Raw genomic sequence first — 20,754 nt, 5'->3', positions numbered from 1 at the left:
GTCCCTTGTATTCCATGTTGGCCCTCAACAGCATTTTTAATGTCTATGTGTACATTCATATTGGGGCACTAATAATAATAACATTTAATTATTACTAATTATTAATTATTTTTTATTACTACTACTACTAAAAATGCAGTTGACTTTAACTTCCTATGCTGGCAAGCTGTCATTTTTTTCATAGTATATATTTAATAAATGTTTGTCAAAGGTAATAGGCTATAACTCCCTTGTTGTTTTTGTAACCTATTAGGGATGTAAAGGTACTCAACAGAATATTGGTCTATTATAACAATATGGGCTTATAAATTCTTTTGAGGAAATTCAGCACATAACATGTTAATTTAACCAAAAGTAAAAATGCAAAAAGGAGCATAGAACCAGGAATCTGGTAGACTTGGGCCTCTTATTGCAACAAAGATTCCATTCAGGTTCATTCATTACTGGAAGCTAAACCCACCGACTGGAGAAAGCAGGTCAGGACTGTAGACTGCTTCCATTCCCCACGGATAATGTTTGACTGCTTTCAATCCCACCATGGATGATCTTTGCATAGGAGAAACTGACCCAACAGAGGGGTCTGCACAGGACTCTTTAGACCCAGGCCACTTCAGCAGTTGGGGCTCCATTGCCATCAGCTCTGTGCCCTGGAGGGGCCTCCATGTGAGGTTGCCAAGCAGCCCAGCAGGACCCCCTGGGGTACAGAGAAACTGGGCCAGCCCACCAGCCAGCCTCTGTTCCCAGTCCCTTGGCAGGAGGTGCAGAGGGCAGGCCCACTCAGAGCCAGCTGGCCGCCTCCCACACTCAAACCCAGCAAGTCAGGCCGAACTGCCTAGTTTCTATTCTCTGTGGTTGCACATCCCCCAGTGCAGCCTCTGGTGGAAGCGAATGCAGCTGGCACAAACAAACAGCCCCTCAATCCTGTTCTTGACACGCTGTTGCCACAGTTCAGTTTGAAGGAGTAAAAAGCAAACATAAAGCTCAGCTCCTGCTGGAGAAGTTGTTTAAGCTCAAAGAAACCGGAGGGATTGAGCGGCTTGACTGCTCTAATTTCCTCACACATTTCTGCTGTCAAACTGCAGGAAAGATCCGCCCTTGGAAAAAAAGAAAAGCTCTTCAAGACATCTGTCAACTAATTTCTGAAAAGTCAGCTTCCACGACCAAGGATTCTAAAGAAGGGGGTGTCAGGAGTGCTGGGTTTAGTGACACCCTTCACGGTAACTTGGACGCCGGCTGGGTAGGTGGGCTGGTAACAGAGGAGCCTGAGGCGTCCTCAGGCTCAGTTCACATCCACCCAGAACAGGGGTTCCTCACCTTATGGATGCCCTGGACTGCTCTGCCAGGCTGGTGAAGCCTATGGTCACTTCTCAGAGCAAAGTTTATAATGCATAAAATAAAAGACATGAGATTATAAAGGAAACCAATTAGATTGAAATATTGTTATAAAAATAATAATTTGAAATATAGTAATAAATGTGCTTCTTTATTAACACATTAAACAACAAGATCTAGTGGTAGTTTTAAAAACTACCTTTATTTCAAAGTAGTGATGAGTATCCGTGACATTTCAAGATATCTGTAAAGTGATGAGAAAGTAAATGATTTATTTTGGTGATGACATCATAGGCTTTGTTGCCTACATTCATAACTGAAGGGAACACCAAATTTCAGCTAGAGGTTCATGAATAGAAAAATGCAATGTTTTTCTCATCCAAGTTTATAGACCCTTCTGAATTCTCTCAATGGGCTCACCCATTGACCTCAGGTCCCCTAAGCTAAGAAGACCTTTCTTTTACTGGGCTGTTGGCAGAGAGCACTGCACTGGGAGACAAAGGGGCCAGGTCCTCATCCTGGCTCCACTTCTAACCAGCTGGGAGACTCATCCTTCTAGTTGGTAAACCCAAGACTGTGCACTGTCTTGCCTGGAGGGCTTTTCCCAAGCAGTTCTCTTCCTGCAGTGTCTTCCTACAAAGGTTGGTGCAGGGTGGGGGCGTCCTCTGAGGTTCCAAAGCACTCCAGGCCTACCCTTTTACTGGTCTTCTCAACTGTGGTGTAATGACCTCTTATGCCATCTGTCCCCCCCCCGGCACAAGGCAGCAACAATGGCTCATTTATCACCGTGTTCCTGGTGTCAAGCACAGCGGTTGGTACAGAGAAGACCATTGATATATATTTACAGAATGAACCGATGAATGGATGGATGAAAGCAGTGACCACACCTAGCTTCTCTCTCTGACTGTAAAAATAGTCCTCATTTCACGCCAGCAGTTCTCAACACTGGTTATGTGTAAGAATCGCTTTCTGAGATTTTAGAAAATACTGAGACTCAGGCCACACTCCTAGAGATTCAGATTCTAGTGGTCGGGGTGGAGTCCCAGCCTTTGGATTTTTTAAACCCCCCAGGCACAGCCAGAGTTGCGAGCCCACAGTATTCCAGAACAGCGGCTGAGGGCAGAGTGTAATGCTCCCAGATGAACTTCTTTCCTAGACCCAGAAAGATGAAATTAGTGCAGAATTCTGAACTCCACAAGGGACTAAACATAAATTGAATTTCCGACCCTCAGAGTCAGGTCACAGTTCTGAAACCAGCAACATCAGTAATATCTGATCTACATTCTCAGACTTAGATGAAAAACTCTCGGGCTTGACAGCGAAGACCATGAAATAAACCACAAACCCCATGGGCATACATTCCCCTTGCTCCTTCCCCTCACCGCAAGAAATCCTTACGAACAGGGCCCAGTCCTGGGTAAGAAGCACACCTTTTGGTTGGGGATTCCCAGCTGTGTGGTCTCCTCATCTACCGAGTAGAGAGATGATACTAACGCCAATCTCAAAGTATTGCTGCAGGAACTAAAAGAGGTAACATGGCTGAAAGCATTTTGTAAGTAGCCAAACATGCTGCCAAGATTAATTATTTATTATTGCACTCTACCAATTGAGTTCTCATAGGTGGAAAGACCTTATGGCTCAGTGCTTAAGGACAGGGTTCTAGAGTCAGAATCCCCAAGTTCAAATTCTGGAGCCACCTCTTACCAGCTGTGTCATCTTATGGAAATTATTTGACTTTTTGTACCTAAATTCCTCATCTGTAAAATGGTAATAATAAAGGTACCTACTTCACAGGGTTTTTGGAAGGTTTGGCTAAGTGAACACACTTAAAGTACCCACAACATGGGTTCTACACCCTAAGTGTGCATCAGAATCTCCTGGAGGGCTTGTTAAAACACTGATTGCTGGGTGCCACCCCAGAGCTTTTGATTCAGTAGATCTGGGCTGAGGTCTGAGAATCTGCATGTCTAACAAGCTCACGGGTGATGCTGATGTCGCTGGCGTGAAAACCACGTTTTGAGAACCACTGGCTTAGAACAATGCCTGGCGTACAGTGAACACCTAATAAGTGGTAGCTGTTATTCTCTCTCCCTGGGCTCTACTTTCCTAGTCCCCGAGCAAAAGACTTTATTCTCCAGTGCTAGTCAGTACTGCCTTCGTGTAGAAGCCATTTCGAAATCCTCTACTTGCAGTGGTTCCCTAAGTGTGGACCCAAGAGAAGCCACGTGAGCATCACGGAAGCTTGTTTGTAATGCAAGTTCTTGGGCCCCAACCCAGACCGACTGAATCAGGAATTATGGGAGTGAGGCTCAATATCCTGTGTTCTAACACCCCTCCAGGTGATTCTAATCCACATCAACTTAAAGAACTACTGCTCTACTAGAACATCACCAGAACCACCACAACAACCCTGTTGAACATGTGCAGGAAGGCAGCTTAAGGTCCCAGGATAGGACCTAGCTTAAGGTCCAGAGGATAGTTTTTGGTTGAGCTGGAACCTAAGACCTGGTTTAGCTTCTTAGTCACCTGTAGCCTTACCTGAGTTATGACACTCCTTTAAGCCTCAGTTTCCTCATCTGTAAAATGGGCATCCTTATAGGACCTACCTCACCTGAGATGATGCAAACAAAGTGCCTGGCACATCTACCTGTTCAAAGAATGTTAACTGCCATTGTATCATCTTTATAATTGTTACAATATGTCCTCTCTCAAAATGATTGGAGATAGCTTATAACAAAGACATAAATATATAGGTGCACAGGATTGCTAAAATAAAGATTAAATTTTTTAAAAAATAGAAATAAAAATACCACACACAGAAAGTACAGAGTGAGGGTTGAAACTGTCGCTGCAACTCTCTTCTAAATTGAGGTCTGAACTTCCCTGTGGGCCAGAGCCAAAAGGGGGAAATGCAGAGGGGTCCATGGTTCCCACTGCCTGAAAAGAGAAAGGAGACCAGCTCCCTTGGGGAGACAACATTGTCCCTCTGCCACAACACCTCTAAATTCTAGGAGAATCTGATCACACAAACCTTTGCACAAAAGCCCTGTGTAACAGGAGGGAATCTCCTGCAGCAGCGCTTCATGTATCTGTTTCTTTAATTAATTCTCAACAAGAGCCAAGGGCAAAATCCTTAGATCCCAGATGAGAGATGTTACACTCACTTTGGGTGCCGAATATCAGGGAGAGAGCGATTCAGGGAGATTTTATCACTGACGTAGATGTTAAATCCATTTTCTCGGTACGCCTGATCCACTCTCTCAGCATCGGTCATGGGGTAAGGTCTCCCTTGTTCTCCATTTCCTAGAAGTAAAGAGCAAAGAGCAAATTCAGTGTTGCTAATTGAATGGACTAGGGGAAGAAGGATGAAAAAAAAATGATTAAACCACAAAGATAAAACTTTATACTTGGATACAGAGTGTACCTCCAGATTTTGCAGGGGCAGTGTAAAGAAGGGAGGGGAATGAGCACTTATTTAGCCATAGCTGTGTCATGCACTTTACAGACCTTGTTCTCAAGTAATTTCTACAGCCAGCATGCAGGATGGACATGACAGCCCTCACTCTACAGACAAATAAAATGAGACTTAGAAAGGTTATAAAACCAGGTCCATGGCTTCCAAAGCCCCTATTCCCTCCCCTCTGCCAGGAGCCCCAAACACCCCAGACTGGAGAGTCTAACCACCTGGATGGGAGACCAGGTCTACCACATACGAGCTGATCAATCTTGGGCCATTCACACTGCCTCTCTGAACAACAGCTGGCTCCCCTCTGGTACCCATGTTAAGAGAGTCCAGTGAGAGGCTGCATATGTAAAAGTTTTTTTGTAAACTATGAAACACTATATAAATATGAGGAAATATTATGATTACTTTCTAGACAAGGCAAACTTTACATGTAAATCAAAACTGCCACAAATGATAAAAGATGCTTTCATTTTTTAAGCCAGCAAACAAATTAAGATCTGCCTAGCCTTCGCCAGGATTGCCTGAAAAGTGTTGCTTTGAGTCACAGATTTGGGTGGATAAAGGGCAGCTAGCTTTCCTCTCTCTGCAGAATCCATCTGGGGAAAGAGTCCCTGATGCTCCAGGAAGTTATTCTCTGGGTTTGCAGGGTGCATATGGTGAGTGGGAATGTCCACATCAACCCTGCAATAATAGCCCAAGAATGCCATTGGCGAGGGTCTTGAAGAAATGGCAATAAAATTAGCTGGTTAAAAAAGCATCTCCTCTTCTGGGGCTTGCAGTCTGAGCCACACCCCACGTAGTTTGAAAAGTAAATGTTGATAATATCAACTTGATGGGCAAGTGCCAGCTGAGAGGAGGAGCCCAAGGGCTGTGGCTACTCCCATTCAGCCAGATGAGGGAGAGGACTCCACCGTCTGTAACTTGTAATGCTCCATGACAAACACTGCTGGCTAGTGCCCAGGACAGATTCTGCAAGGGACACAAATGAAACAAGCAGAAAAAGAAGAGCAGAAGCATCTGCTTGGGGAGGGAAGCTTCAGGAAGGCAGCACAGGGGAGCAATTTAGAGTTCGGGCCCCAGAGCCGAGCAGAGTCAGGTTCAAAGCCCAGCCCTCCTATCCCAGCTCTGTCATCTTGAGCATGCTTTAGCCTTTCTAAGTCTCAGGTTTTGCCCTTTGTATTAACTGGGATAAGAAGGTTCAATGCGATGATTCAGGAGGTAATACAGGGCAAGGGGCCTGGCACATTTAGCACTGGTTATTATTATCCTGAATGATGTCTCCACTGCTTACTCTTTTCCTGCTAGTTAGCCTAATGTTCTGATCATTCCGGTATAACTGTCTGGCAAATCAACTCTTTTCAAATGTTTCCCTTCTTAATCAGCCCCGCCTCCCCAACTCTTCATTTTAAATCACTGGCATACAGAAAAATGCATGTCGTTATGTCTTTGGGTTTCCCTGACCATCAGTTATTATATCAGCTCTATTCAGAGCCTTGTTGTAATCTAGTTTTGTCATATGTAATTAAAAAATCAATAGTGGTGGGTGCCTTTAACTGAGACAAAAATAAATAAAATACCAGTCCCTTATATTTCTACAGTGCTTTCCAGTATTGTAAAGCTACTTCATCCCCATCACTTTACTAGTCACCTTCAGAGCAACACCCTGAGGTTGTCAAAGCAGGAAGCATGAACCCCAGTGACAGATGGAGAAACTGAGGCTCAGGGAGTATGGAACCTCTCTGATGGTCACATGGCTGATAAGTGGTGTCAGAGCTGCTCTCCCGACTCCTAGTCCAGGCTCTCTGGAGATGACTCTCCACATAATTTCTGTACCACCCCACTCCAGCCCTTCCCAACTCCCCAGTGCAACAGGAACTGCTCCTACGGCTAATTAGCCAAAGAAACCTTGAGCTGAAGCCTACTAAATTAATTCAACCTCGTGGAGGCAGTGCTGGGTAGGGATCAACTCTGCTCTCCAGACCTGGGTTTAAGTCCCAAGCCTGCCTCTTTCTCACTGTGTGACTGTGGGCAGATTACTCTACTTCTCTGAGCCCCAGGTCCCTTCTTGTCAAATGGATTGATATGGGGATTCACTGAGGAAATGTGCAAAGTGTGGCACACAGGCCTTGCTGACTCTAGGTGTTCAATAAATGTTGGCTCTTATTATTATTGCTCCTCATTTCAGTGGTAAAATGTCTTATAAGGGGGAGACATTTTCTATCACCCAATAAAGGTGACAGGGCAAATCCTGAAGGCACTGGATCTGGTGATGTTAGTGGTCAGCTAACAGGTGAAGAGGGGGGATCTCGGGAATCAGGGAAGGAAAGATGGCAAAAGGAGAGGGAGTCAATGGGAGGTCCGGACACCCCCACTAAACACACACACACACACACACACACACACGCAGGTGCATACACTCTCCACGGGACCCGCCCGTGGAGGCTCCTGCTCTCCGTACCTACGCGCTGAGCGTCCCTCCTGATGGCTTCTTTGTCATGCCAGTCCTTCAGCTTTTGCCCATCTCCCAAGAAAAATGTCTTCTTTTGCTGATTGTGTGGGCCCTTAAAAAAAAAAAGACATAAATTGTGAAAAAGAAGAAACGGGCAAAGAAGTTTTAACAACAGAGACTCAGAAATTACACTGCGTAAGGGAGCTTTTAGTATTGATTGAACGTCTGTCATCATTTGTTCAGTTATTAATTCCCTCAGTATACCTGTTAGTCCTGCCACGTGCCAGCCAGGTGTGCAAAGGTCAGAAAGATGATGGGCACACAGTGTCCACCCTCCTGGAACTCACAAACGAGCAGGAGAGAAAACAGATGAACAGACATTCCTTTCACCTGAGAGAGAAAGTGGTAAGTGTGGTGCTGTTCAACAGAAATAGAATAATGTGAACCACAAATGTGAGCCACATATGTCACTTTAAATTTTCTAGCATTCACATTAAAAAAAATAAAAAGAAACAGGTGAAGTTAGTTTTGATAAAATATTTCATTTAACTTAATATACTCTAAAATATTATCACTTCAACATGCAATGGAAAAAATTGTTGAAGTATTTTACATTCTTCTTGGTACAAAGCCTTCGAAATCCAGTGTGTATTTTACACTTGTGTTTATCTAATTTCAGACCCATTTCAAGGGCTCAATAGCCACAGGCAGCTAGTGGCTACGTGTTGGACAGGGCAGGTAAGTGGACCTTAGATGCGAGGCCTGGAGAAAGTGCTACAAGAGTTCGCTTCCTCCTCGGAGAACTGGAGAAGGTTTCACGGATATGAGGGCACTTGGGCTGGGCCTCAGATAAGCAGAAATGAGAGGCAGGCAAGGCAAAGGGCCCGCGCATAGACTTCCAGGTGCAGGTGCAGAGTGGCAGAGATGGGCTTGGCCTGAGGAGCACCAACCACAGGAGTGGAAATCAGGTCTTGGTCATCTCTACAGCTCCAAAGACCGCCCAGTTTCAAAGACGGTGAACATCTGGCAATTGCGTGTGGAATGTATGAACAAGCAATTGGATGGCTGAAAGAAAACAGGAATATTCAGCAGCCACAAGAGAGCAGCCCCCAGAGGCTCTGAAGGTGTTTATTATGTGTCTGGGAAGGTGAGCCCCTCCTGGTAGGCCCATTAGAAAGCAGTTTCCCTAATTAAAGGAGGCTGCATTCCAGCGTCTGGGGTCATCAGAAGGGGCCAGGTGCTTTCCCACGCCCACAGTCAAGTCTAAAGACTTAGCCTCTGGGCTCAGAGTCTCCCCACGTGCACTTCTCAAGTGCACCACACGGCTGCTTAAATATCTCCCATGTTCACGTAAACAAGAACAGCTTTCCACATCATCTTGCCCATTAAAAATCCCGCAGACTTGCTCTTGCCACTGTGGCGTGCAGAATCCAATAGTCCTATTTCCTATGTAATTAACTACGAAGGCCTTGCCTGTGTGGCGTGCTAGAACATTAGCACTAACAAGAAGCCACCGGAATAAAAGCATCCCCATGATATTTATTAAGTCTCTGGCTGGTCCTTGTGTTAGCAGATTTTCCACAACGGCTCAATATCCTTACAACAGCTCTAATGATCATCACAATCCTCTGCATTCCCTCTCCTACAGACCTCTCTGAGTGGCAGAGAGAAAATTCCGAAAGCTGGCATGCCAGATGTCTTGGTTAGAGAGGGAAAGAAAACCGTGAAACAAAGGCCATGTGCCTGCAAAACTGTTCTTGGGGTTCTTAGAAATCACAGGAGCTGAGCTGGAAGTTTCTTCAGCAGGTTTCCACTGTGCTGAGCTACATTTCCACAGGAGACACCTCAGCACTGCCTTGGGAAGAGGGAGGCTGAGAGTAGGAGCTTGACCCTCTGCAATCAGATCCGCAATGCATCTGTTTTCTGTACTGGGGTTCCATGTGGGATTTCATTTTAAAAAGGTCCTCTGCTAAAAACAAATAGACAATCAAATCTCCAAACACACGAACAAACATACTTGGAAATGGAGCCAGGGCCACTTCCCTATTTCACAGACAGGGAAACTGAGCCTGGGGGTGGGTCAGGGACCTGCCCAAGGTAATTATTCTACCTCTAGATGTCAAGATTGATCGGTCAAGGGCTGTTGAGCCATCTTTTCTCCAGCCCTCCCTCCCAATTCCTTTCCCTTTTCTGCTACCCAAAGATGGGGAACTTCAGTTGACTACGTTAGGTCACTAGGAACAAAGAGGCTCTGCAAACTGAGGCTGCCTTAATGGAAGGCACCGACCTAAAGCGGTTCTCAAAGTGTGGTCCCTGAAACAGCAGCACCCACACCACCTGGGAACTTGTTAGAAATGCTAATTCCCAGGCCGCACCCCAGGCCTCCTGAAGCAGTAACTTTGGGGGTGGGGCCCTGCAATCCATGTTTTAATGAGTCCTCCAAGAGATTCTGACACATGCTCAAGTTTGAGAACTACTGGTCTAGAATTAAGACGGCCATAATTCTGACTGCTCTGTGCTAGTCAGACCAAACCTGGGCTATTGTGTTCAAGGTGAGCAGATATTTATCACGGATGGTCACAAAAACCTTAGGTATGGTCTGGTAGCAAACACAATCTGGTAGCTTTTGAGGGTTTTTTTTTTTTTTTTAATTGCCAATGTGAAAAAATAGGGAGATTCCCTATTATTTTATCAAGATTTTTGGCTTCTGAAAACTCAAAAGACATGTCAGTGCTCAGACTGAGTTCCCTTAGCCTGTCAGCAGGACTGAGCAACACAGCTGCCCTGCTTAGGAAGGGCATGTCTCTCCAGTTTGCCACAGTCCCCACCATTCCTTAGCGCATTTCACCTGGCTCTTACTTCTCATTTGTGCTACTTGCCTGGCCCCAACGAGTCTGCAATGTGCTGCAATATACAGGAATGTATCCTGGATGATGAAGATTAGAAACTATGTTGGAGGAGGACTAGGAGATGAGAAGCTGAGGGGGTCACAGGAGCAATTACCTTATTCTATGAGGTCCTGAGGCTAGAGAGAATGCTAATGGCAGATGTTACTGAATTACTGAGGGACTAGCTTAAGACAGAGAAGAAATTCCAAGAGTTGGATTGGTACTAGGATGAAACAGGACCACTTGGAAGATGTTAGAGGCCAGGTATAGGATGCTTGACTGTTCGTCAGGGTGTGAAGGAGGGGAATCAAGCGCTGGGTTAAGGCTAGTGCTTCTCAAATTTTACTGTGTAGTAGAATCACACGAGTATCTTGTTAAATGCAGATTCTGATAAAGGAGGGCTGGGTGGGGCCTGAGATTCTGCCTTTCTCACAAGCTCCCAGGTGATGCTGATGCTCCTAGTCCACAAAGGACACTCTGAGTAGCAAGTGCTAGGCAACCTTTAAAGGACATTTCAAGAGTCTAAGATTCCATGAAGGGCAATGTTTCCTCCACATCCTCGTGCAAGGCTTCCCACACTACTGGGAAGGGGGCACAGGGTTGAATCTCACAGTTGTGACCTCACAGAAGTAAATTTCCTGTGAATTTCTAAACTGACAGGGTAGAAAATTAAGGTTCCAAAATTCTGAGAGTTTCACACCCATGGCTTCTACCACCTCCACTGCCTTTGCGTTAATGATGTGCATCCCTCTGGAATGATCTGCAGAGATGACCTGTGCTGTTTTAGGTGGTCTCCTTAGTCCTTACATCTTCCAGAAACTAAGAGGATGTCAGAGCTTGCTGACACAGGGAGTTCTGCATGTCTAAGCATGTAGTTACTAGAGGGTCCTCAAATATCCAAGCTAAGCAGCTGCTCAGAGACAATTAGTTCACCCCTTCCCATCTTCCAGATGGGGAAACTGAGGCCCACAGAGGCCAAGCTACTCAACCAAAGCCATACAAGCAGGCAAGAGGAGAGGAGCCAGGTTCTTTGACTCCCACGCTAGTTTTTAGCGGAGAGAGCCCTTGGACAAGCTACAGGAGTCAGAGGCACCTCAACTGTCCCACCTGAAAAATGCAGACAGCATTACTTGCCCAAAAGGTGCTTTCAAATGAACCGAGAAAATCACCAACAGTATATCCTGAGAATATAAACTCTCAGAATTTACACAGAATGTGGATATCAACTCTCTTAAGATTTTAATAATCTGCTGTAAATTGACATCTTCTCACCAAATCACCTTGATACAGGGTTTTTTTTTTTTACTAAATAGGTTAAATTTTACTATATAGGTTAAAACGATTTCCAATCATAGGTCTGAGCATTTGGCAGGAGAAAAAACTGGTTTCAATCCTAAAATCACAGAGTATTCAGAGCCCAAAGCGCCCTTAGAATCCTACCCACAAAACTTAATAGACACTGGGGTCAATTTCAGGTGGTTCAGGAGTCTCTGAGGCCCATCCATGGAAACCCCAGATCATTCAAACTATCACCAAATGTTTATCGAGACCTACTCTGTGCCAGGCACTTTGCTAGGCACAGGGGACACAGGTGTGACAGCACAGACCCCATGTAGGTGCTAATGGGGTTTACGGCCAGATCAGTCTCTCTCAAAGGGTGGTTCTCGGGGGTGCCTGGGCCCTCATTATAGATGCAAATTCCTGAGCCCCACCCTGAACCTACTAAATCAAAGCATCCGGGGGCAGGAGCCCAGGAAGATGCGTTTTTAAACACATTCTCCATGTGCTTCTGATTTACAACAAAAGTGGAAAACCACTTGTCTAAATGCAGCTGCCTCATTTTAGATATAAAATCTGAGGCGAGCAGAGTAGGACGGACTAAATCCCACGGCTTGTCAGCCCCAAAGACCAAACCAGATCTGAGTGTTTTTTCCCCTGGGATAGACTGTGAGCTTCCTGAAGGCAGGGCATGCCTATTTCTGTTCCTCACTGCACATTCCTAGGCCAATACCTGGCTCATCTTAGGTCCTCAATAAATATCAGCTGAATAAATGAATGAAGGAATGAATAAATGACTGCTCATCAACGGGGCAGATAATGTACTTTAATGATTCAGAGCATTCTGGTTCTAGAGTTAGAAAACGTCCGTTTCACGTCCTGGGCAGGTGGACCCCAGCTTCCTTGGCTGATAAATAGGGAGAACAGAATAACCTGCGGGCTATTGGGAGGATGAACGAGCAAATCTCCAGAAAGCATCTAGCTGAGTGTCAGCGCAAAGTCAGGCCCTCTTGTAAAGAAAGGCTCCTATTTAGTACAGTACTTTCAGAGAAGGGTTACAATCCAGTGTTTGTGATGGCTATGTTGGGGCACAGGAGAGGGACAGGGATCTAATAATAAACCGTGAGCCCTGCAGAGGCAACCTATTTAACACCTGAGCCACTTCAACTGGCTGTTGCTGATAACCAGATTTAGAGAATTTCCTCATTAACAAGAGGTCATATGCCCACGTGGAAATCCAGTGCTCTGTGGGAAAGAAAAAAGTCCTTAGTTAATAGTGGCATTCCACAACAGACACAAATGCCACAAGACCTTGAGTAACAAGAAAGGCACAAACAACGCTTCTCAAAAGACAGCAATTCTTACGCAATAGCAATCACTTAATATTATGCAAAGAGGCACCTCTGGATTTTCAATCGGAGGTAATTTTAAGTTTCTTTAATTGTATAGACTCAAAGATTTGTCTCTAAAAGCTGTGATTACTTTACTTCAGCAATCATCTTTCACTGCTTCTTGCCCTCTGTTTCCAGAATTCCTTTTGCTACGGGAAGCAAAGGAGTTGGGAAGGAGCACAGCAAAAGAGGCGAGGGAGAGTCTGTGGAGGAGGCTGGCAGAATTAATGCAGAAACCACATTAAACAACAAATTGGAAATGGATTTTGATGGGCTGCTCTAAATAACTGCTTCTGGTATCTGCGTGCTTTTACTTAACATTCCGCTGAGACAATCGATTAGTGTTCAAACAGCCACACACTCACACACACAAATGGAATTTTAATCTTTTGTTTAATCACTATTTAGCATGCCTGGGCCCCTTTGGAGGGAGGGAGGGAAGGTGGTGGAGCAAGCCAACCGTATTCTGCCCAGGAAGAAAGATCTGTGGAAGTGTACACTCTGATCCCAACACCATAGACTCGGCAGCTCCCGCTCAGAGCGGACACCTGCGCCTCTGGCCGGGACGTTTAGTGTCTTCAACATAATGGCAAAGGACTGGACACTCTGAAACGGCAATGCTGAAAGGAAAACCGAGCAGGTCACCCTCTTCTTCCAGAGCCTGAGGACGTATTACAGACCAGATTCGGCTGCAGATTTTAGGGTGGCGTACCCCTCTCTCGCTCCCCTCTGCTAAGTAGATTGTTGTAATAACCGTCACACACACGCATGCATGCATGCACGCATGCACACAGGAAAGCATTCTCTTCAAGGCTGCCTTCAAGGTTATAGTACTTATAGCACTTCAAAGAGGGCCAGGTAGGGCTTAAGTTAGCCAAAAGTGTACATAAAGTGACTTTAAGCAAGGGAGTTTGGACAACGGGATAAACGTACTTTCTTCATGAGTTTTGAGGACATGAGCTGGATTGTTTTTATTTATTTTCATCCAACAAATGAGGATGACTCTGTTGATGAACTGATGACCTACCATGTCCAAAAAACTGTGGGGGAGACAAAGATAAATCGGACAGTCCCTGGCCTCAACAAACAGCATAGACACGAGACAAGTACATAAGAAAGGAGAATATACACAACACTGTAACATAAGTGCCTTGAAAGTTGTACAGATAAATTCTACAGGTGTTTACAAGAGCCAAAGATTAAATTCTACCTGGGATGATCAGGGAAGGATTCCCGTAGAAGCAGAGTCTTTGCGAGTTGCCTGAAAGGATGGGTAGGATTTTGACTGGTAGCAATGGGGGATGGAATCCAGCTGGAGGGAAAGCACGTGCAAAGAAATGGAGGTTAGAAAGTAAGGGACATATTTACCTAACAGCAAGGAGCCTGACTGGGCTGGAGTGAGTGGGGAGTAAGAGCGAGTCATAAGCAATGAGGCCAGGAAGTCTCGACTGGAATCAGAAAGCCTCACATTTGAGCCGTTTGGCAGGTGGGAGCCACAGAAGGTCTCTGAGCAAAGAACAGGCTGCAGCAGAGCTCCAAAAATAAAATAGGTTACTACCTATCCATTTGCAACTAATCTCAGAATCCTCCTCTTCCTGGGAGGGATGGAGGAAGAAAGACAATTTTGTTTTCATCCAGAGGAAATGTTCCCTCTCTGTGGGCTGAGGACCACTCTCATTCTGGCATTCCACAAGTCAGACTTAAATGGGGCTGACCTAACCCCAGCCCCTACCTAGTAGGCTGTTGTTGTGAGAACACCTACCTTTCCCACCACCGGGACCAAGCTGCATGAGGAAACAACCACACCTAAAGGGTCCTGTTTATGAGTGGATAGAGACACTACAACCCGGCAACCACGAGACTGCCCAAGTCTGCTGGGCCCACGTGAAGCCAGTCCTGCTTCTACCCAGCAATCGGGCATCAGTTTTCCTCGCTCCAGTAACTCCGTCGTCTCAACAGGCTTTTGGAATCTGAAATCTGGACGGGGCCCCACTCCTAAGAGGGCAGAGTCGCTCACAGATAGGAACCATTGTTTGAAAAGGCAGATCCTGTACTTCCAAAGGCAGAACTATTCCACCCGTCCAATTCACTCTTTGTTTTGTGCAGATGGCTCTAGAAAAGGTCATTTGCTACTTAAGGTGTGCAAGCTCATTAGAAGACTTTTTATACAGCAGAGAGAAAAAAGGCCAAGATATTTTGTAATCTAAAGGGCAAATGGGACCTTTAGTAACTTTTCTCTTCCATTCTAAAAGAACAATCGCAACTTGTACCATTTTCTTCAGAGGAAGTTCCCAAATGTTTTATTACTGGGGAAAAAAACCACAATACTCTGATTGATAATTTGATAACATTCATTTGAGTCTCTCACCCATCCATCCATCCATCTGTCCATCTGTCTGTCCATCCATCCATCCGCTTAAATGTTTAATGAGTACAAGCACATGTCAGCTGTGTGCTAGGTGTCCAGGATACACTGGTGAGCAAGACAGACGAGGGCCTGCTCTCATAGAGCTTACAGTAGTGTGTATGGCTGGGGGGAATATAGACTTTAATCCAGAACCACAAATAAATTAAAATAGCTACAGTGGTACGTGCATAAAAGAAAGGTACACAGTGCAAAGACAGTTCCTTTCTTTCAGATCAGATCAGAGGGGTTGGACCTAGTCAGCAAGGTCAGAAAAGGCTTTCCTGAGGAAATGGATGGAGTATGATTAGGAATTAACTCAGGAGAGAGAGAACAGAGCATTCCAGATAGAGGGGGAAAGTGAGATTGTGCAAAGGCCCTGTGGCTGGGTAAATGTGAAACATAAGAGGGACTGAAAGAAGAGCAGTGTGTGTGGTGCACAGAGAAGGGGGGGGAAGCCTGGTGGGGAGGAGAGGTGGGCAGGTATGAGGATTCTGTCTTTCTCCCAGAAGCATTTGGAAATCCAAGTACCGTATTTTATTAAGGTAGTGGCAAGATCAGGCTGCATTTGGAAAGCTCTCTTGTAGCCAAGTGGAGAGGGAATAGGAGCCCGAGAGAAAGTGTGGACCCCAGGGAGGAGGCTGGCACAGTGGTACAGGCAGAGATGATGCCAGCTTGGGCTAGGAAGGCAGAAGTGGGGATGGACATACATAGATTTTTTTTTTTTCTAAATAGAGTCACAAGGGTCCTGTAGGTCTACAGTCAAGAAATGCAGCTTGAGAACTTGGACACTTGGGTGAAAAGTTCATCTTTAAGGTTCATAAGCCCCAAATCCCACGGATGCAGGTGGTGCTGAGCTGGGGCCTGAGTGCAGATCTCCCGTCACCTAGCCTGCTGTTTGTTTCATCATGTTACTTTCAAGTTTTAATCCTGTTCACAGACAGCAAGTCAGGAAATCAGACCTAACAGAACTCTATCACATGTACACTTAACCTTCAGGAATTAAACGGCATGTGGTTGAAAAGAAAGAGAAAGAAACCATAACTGGAAAGGCTGGTGATCCTCCATCCCCATGCTCAGTGGGTCTGTGCCTGGATGGTGGCCCCACAGGCCTAGTTCTCTCCCTCCTCTGGAAGTGCGAGCACTTTGGTGCTGAATGAGCCTATTCTTGGAAGATAAGTATTTTCCTTACCTCAGAAGGAACTGTGATGACTTCAACCAAAGAAATAGTCATTGGTTTTAATGCTGGAGGAAAAACTGCCTAAACAGGACTTTTGAAAGGTGGTTTGTCTTCATATTCCATGGGCGATCGTCAAGCGTGATTCTAATTTTATGTTATTTTCCCCTCAAGTGGTGAGTTTATTATAACCTAACGCTTTCACGAGATCAGACTTTCCTATATTATTATTGTCATTATATCCACTTTGTAGATGACAAAACTGAGGCTTGGAGAGAAAATTGATATGAAAACTGCCAACCACCCCATGAGTGTAATATCACAGCTAATAGTTCCTACCACACACACCTGCCCACTTGCCACATCTCAGTGTCTGGAAAGACACTAGAAACACAGTCGGTTCTCAGGAAAGGAAAACATGCTGAAGTGAATCCTACTTCTGTGCCTTGTTCACGAGGGGTCTTGAAAATCTCAGTCTAGGTGACGTGTGATCAACCACAGGAAACCCTCTAAGAAGTGTTCTTCTCAGAGGCTCAGCGAGTAGAGCACAACAGGGTCATTACAGCGCTCTGCAGAGCAGATGCAGATGGGCAAAGAGAAAGGCAGGCAAAACAGGGAAGCTGAAGAGAAGGCCAGGTCTAAGCCGTGGGACCGAAAAATGATGGCAAACACATCCCATCAGTCTCCCAGCTGGGGAATTAAGACTGAGCCACCACATAATAGAGTAGTTGCTTTATTAATAGTAATAATTACAATCATAACCCCTACATTCTGAAGATGGCAAAACAAAGTGTAGAAGAGCACTTGCTGTGGAGTCAGAAAGAATAGGCTTGTGTCACAGTTCTGCTTATTAGCTGTGCGACCTTAGGCAAGTTACGCCGTCTTCCCAAGCCCTGGTTCCCCAAATGTAAAATGGGGGGTATTAATAGTACCTAGCATAAAGGTTATTGTGAGGATTAAATGAGAGGCGGCAAGTAAAGCTCTTAGCAATGTATGGTATTTATGAAGCACTAAAAATCATAGCTACCATTATTGATTATTATTTAGATAGTACTTTGCAATTTACAAAGCATTTTTACATATATTATCCCATTTCTTCACTACAATCACGCTAGGATGAAGGAAGGCATCACCAACCTATAATAATATTCTCAGACTCTGAGAATCCTTCCTAACACTGTGCTCCAAGCGGCCCTCATCAGTCAGCCAGCATTGGCCACAGGACAGGACCCATCTGCCACTCCTGCCTCAAGCTAGAAGAGGGAATTCCCAAGTACACCTAGTAGGTTGTGATCCACTGGTTGATTTCTGCAATCTTAGATCTTCAGCTTGGCTGGCTGGTCACTGCTTGCAAAGGTCCCCCAATGCAGGGGTGGGGGGGAAGGTGGGGAAGCAGCAGGTGACTGATGGCTGTCCCCTCCTCTGGTGCTGCCCTCCCCTCACCCACAACTGCCAGGGCCCTCCCTTGTGCCATGCCTCAGAGCCACACACTCTGTTTGCTGAATGGGAGCTGAGATGCTGTCTCCTCTGATGGTCCACTGGACCCAGTAACCCTTTCTTTGCTACATCACATGGATGGTCCCTGAGACCAGCTTGGGCACTTAGGGGACAGGAAGCTCCCTTCCTTCACACAGATGGCTACAGTTATTAGAAAATTCCTTCTGGCACTTAGCTCCTTGGGCTCCTTCCTGGCCCAAAAAGCAAGTCTCAACTGTGGCCTATGATCCTGGCCTCCTCCACCTGCCATCTTAGAATCTCTGAATTCTTCTCCATTTCTCTTGGGGTAGAAGCCACAAAGGGCTCTGAACCTCCTTGAGCAGCAACCTCACGACCTCCCCCACCCCCACCTTACCCTCACTCTGGCAATCTTGTTCTTACATAATGATCTCTTGGGCATATGGTACGCCAGGCAGGATACATGAGGTGTAACCACAACAGCACATGGGATGGTTTTCTCAGAACACATCACTCTGCTATGAAAGCAGACACTCCTACAGGAATGAATCCAAACTCTCAGGCCTTCCCTGACCTCCCTGACTCGATCACAGTCCCTAAGTGTCCCTTATAGCATCCTTACCGCTCCTTGGTGATTTCACATTCATCTGGGTGATTATTTCATTACTGTCTCTCTCCTCTCAACTTGTGAGCTCAATGAGGGTAGGAAATAGCAATTGTTGTTGAATGAATGAATGAGCGGAGAGACATCTTTTGTTTTATCTTTTTTCGATGAAGGAAGGTCATCCATGATTAGACATGCCCAATATAGTCCTAAGGATTTAATACCATAAAGGGGTTCTGAGGATTAACTTTATCCTGTAACTAAATGGCTTCGAGTCAACTTAATGGACTACAAAACTCTAAAGAGAGCTGGCTCACTTGATCCTAAAATGATTTCTAAAAGATGCAACAGAATTTGAACTCTCCTACCTTCTTCCTTCTCTCATTTTCAAACTATTTCCTTTCTGGATTCCTAACCTTAAGGTTTGTGCAGAAATTGCTGTATCTCCCCCAGGAGCTGTTCTCTTTTTCTTCCACAGTAATAGAAATTTTAGTAGGGAATATGACCGCTCAGAAAAAGATGATTTTTCAGACATTCTTGCAGCTGAATGTGGCCTGACTGGGTTCCATCCAACGAGATGTGAGGGCAGGTGTTGTGTGGCAGCCCACGGAACCTCCCTGAAGAAATCCCTGGTGTACACCCTTGCCCCTCTTCTTTATTCCCTCTATCTGGCTGCCTAGAATGCAAATGCCACCATGCTGGATCACTAGGTGGAGGCCACGCCCTAGGGATGGTGAAGGTATTAGTGGGAAGGAGCCTGGGTTCCTGAGGACTTTATGGAGAAGTGTCATATCAGCCCTGGATTGCAAACCTCCAGACTTTTAAGTGAGAGAAAATTAAACTTCTATTATGTTTAAGTCATTAAAATCTAATCTTAACTGATACAAACTTCTCTCGAGGTTTAAAAGCCTGTGAAGCAACTTAGTGTGGAGGGGACCCTGAAGGAGGATCCAGAAGACCCAGGTTTCAGACTCCGGGCTCTGCACTTACGAAGAGTGAGATAGTAGGCAGGTCTCTTGTCTTTCTAGGTTTCCATTCTTTGACTGTAGATGGAGATCAAAGTAATATCTGTCCACGACATGATTATCTATATAAAAAGTGCTAAGGAGTCTACAAAAAAGCTAGGAAAACTAGTGAATTTAGCAATGTCACAGGATACAAGGTTGACATATGAAAATCAATTGTATTTCTAAATACTAGCAATGAAACATTGGAAACTAAAATAAAACATAACACTTAGAATGGCATCAAAAACATTAAATACTTGAGGGATAAATTTAACAAAAATGTGCAAGACCTATACACTGAAAACTACCGAACACTACTGAGAGAAATCAAAGATCTAAATAAATGGAGAGATATATCATGTATACGGATCAGAAGACTCAATACTGTTAAGATGTCAATCCTCTCAAAATTGATCTACAGATTCAATGTAATCTTTGTAGAAACTGACATGCAAGGGACCTAGAAGAATAGCCAAAACAACTTAGAAAAGGAGAAACAAAGTTGGAGAGCTTAATATATACTAATTTCAAGGCCTGCTCTAGGACTACAGTGACCAAGAGAGTGTGGTACTCATGTAAGGAAAGACGTGTGATCGATAAGAAAGGAATGAAGAGTCCAGGTGTTTAATCAGGTGATTTTGAACAAAGGGTAAGGAAATTCAATGGGGAAAGGATAATCTTTTCAACATAGAGTGTTGGAACAATTAGATATCCATATGCCTAAAAATAAACCTCAACCCTTACCTCACACCATACACGAAAATTAACTTGAAATGGATCACAGACCTAAATGTAAAAGCCAAACTACAAAATCTGTAGAAGGAAATATGTGAGCAAATTTTAGTGACCTTGGTTTAGGCAAAGGTTTCTTAAATAGGACACAGCATAAAATATGGATAAACTGGAATTCATTACAATTAAAAGCCCTTGTTCTTCAAAGGGTAAGCCACAGACTGGGAGAATATATTTGCAAAACACGTATTTGATAAAGGACTTATATTCAGAATGCATAAAGAACTCTTACAGCTCAATATTATTAATCATTAGGGAAATGGAAATCAAAAGCACCATGAGATACCACTTTCCACCTCCTAGATAGCTATAATCTAAAAAATGGAAAATAAGCATTGGCAAGGATGTGGAGAAATCGAAACCCTTTTGCATTGCTGGTGGGAATGTAAAATAGTGCTGCCACTGTGTAAAACAGTTTGGTAGTTTCTCAAAAGGTTAAATATAGAAGTATCACATGACCCAGCAATTCTACTCCACGGTATAGATCCAAACAAAATGAAAGCAGGGACTT

The 20,754-nt window shown here is 44.7% G+C and overlaps 1 protein-coding gene across 3 annotated transcripts in view; it reads right to left on the bottom strand.

Annotated features, from left to right (window-relative positions):
- GALNT10 (polypeptide N-acetylgalactosaminyltransferase 10) overlaps positions 1-20,754 on the bottom strand; it is a 219,682-nt gene that overhangs the window by 119,614 nt on the left and 79,314 nt on the right. For 2 of the 3 annotated variants that reach the window (XM_058544576.1, XM_058544571.1), the window contains exons 2-3: positions 7,257-7,359; positions 4,497-4,635 (exon numbers count right to left, since the gene is read on the bottom strand). In XM_058544576.1, the coding sequence (XP_058400559.1) occupies positions 4,497-4,635; positions 7,257-7,359 (242 nt within the window). Of the gene's footprint in view, positions 1-4,496; positions 4,636-7,256; positions 7,360-7,511; positions 7,602-20,754 lie in introns of those variants that run through there. The other variant, XM_058544581.1, reaches the window with a different exon arrangement.

Source organism: Diceros bicornis, chromosome 1, assembly GCF_020826845.1.
Source record: "Diceros bicornis minor isolate mBicDic1 chromosome 1, mDicBic1.mat.cur, whole genome shotgun sequence".
NCBI classification, from domain to species: Eukaryota; Metazoa; Chordata; class Mammalia; order Perissodactyla; family Rhinocerotidae; genus Diceros; species Diceros bicornis.
This window is presented reverse-complemented; position numbering and strand designations above follow the sequence as displayed.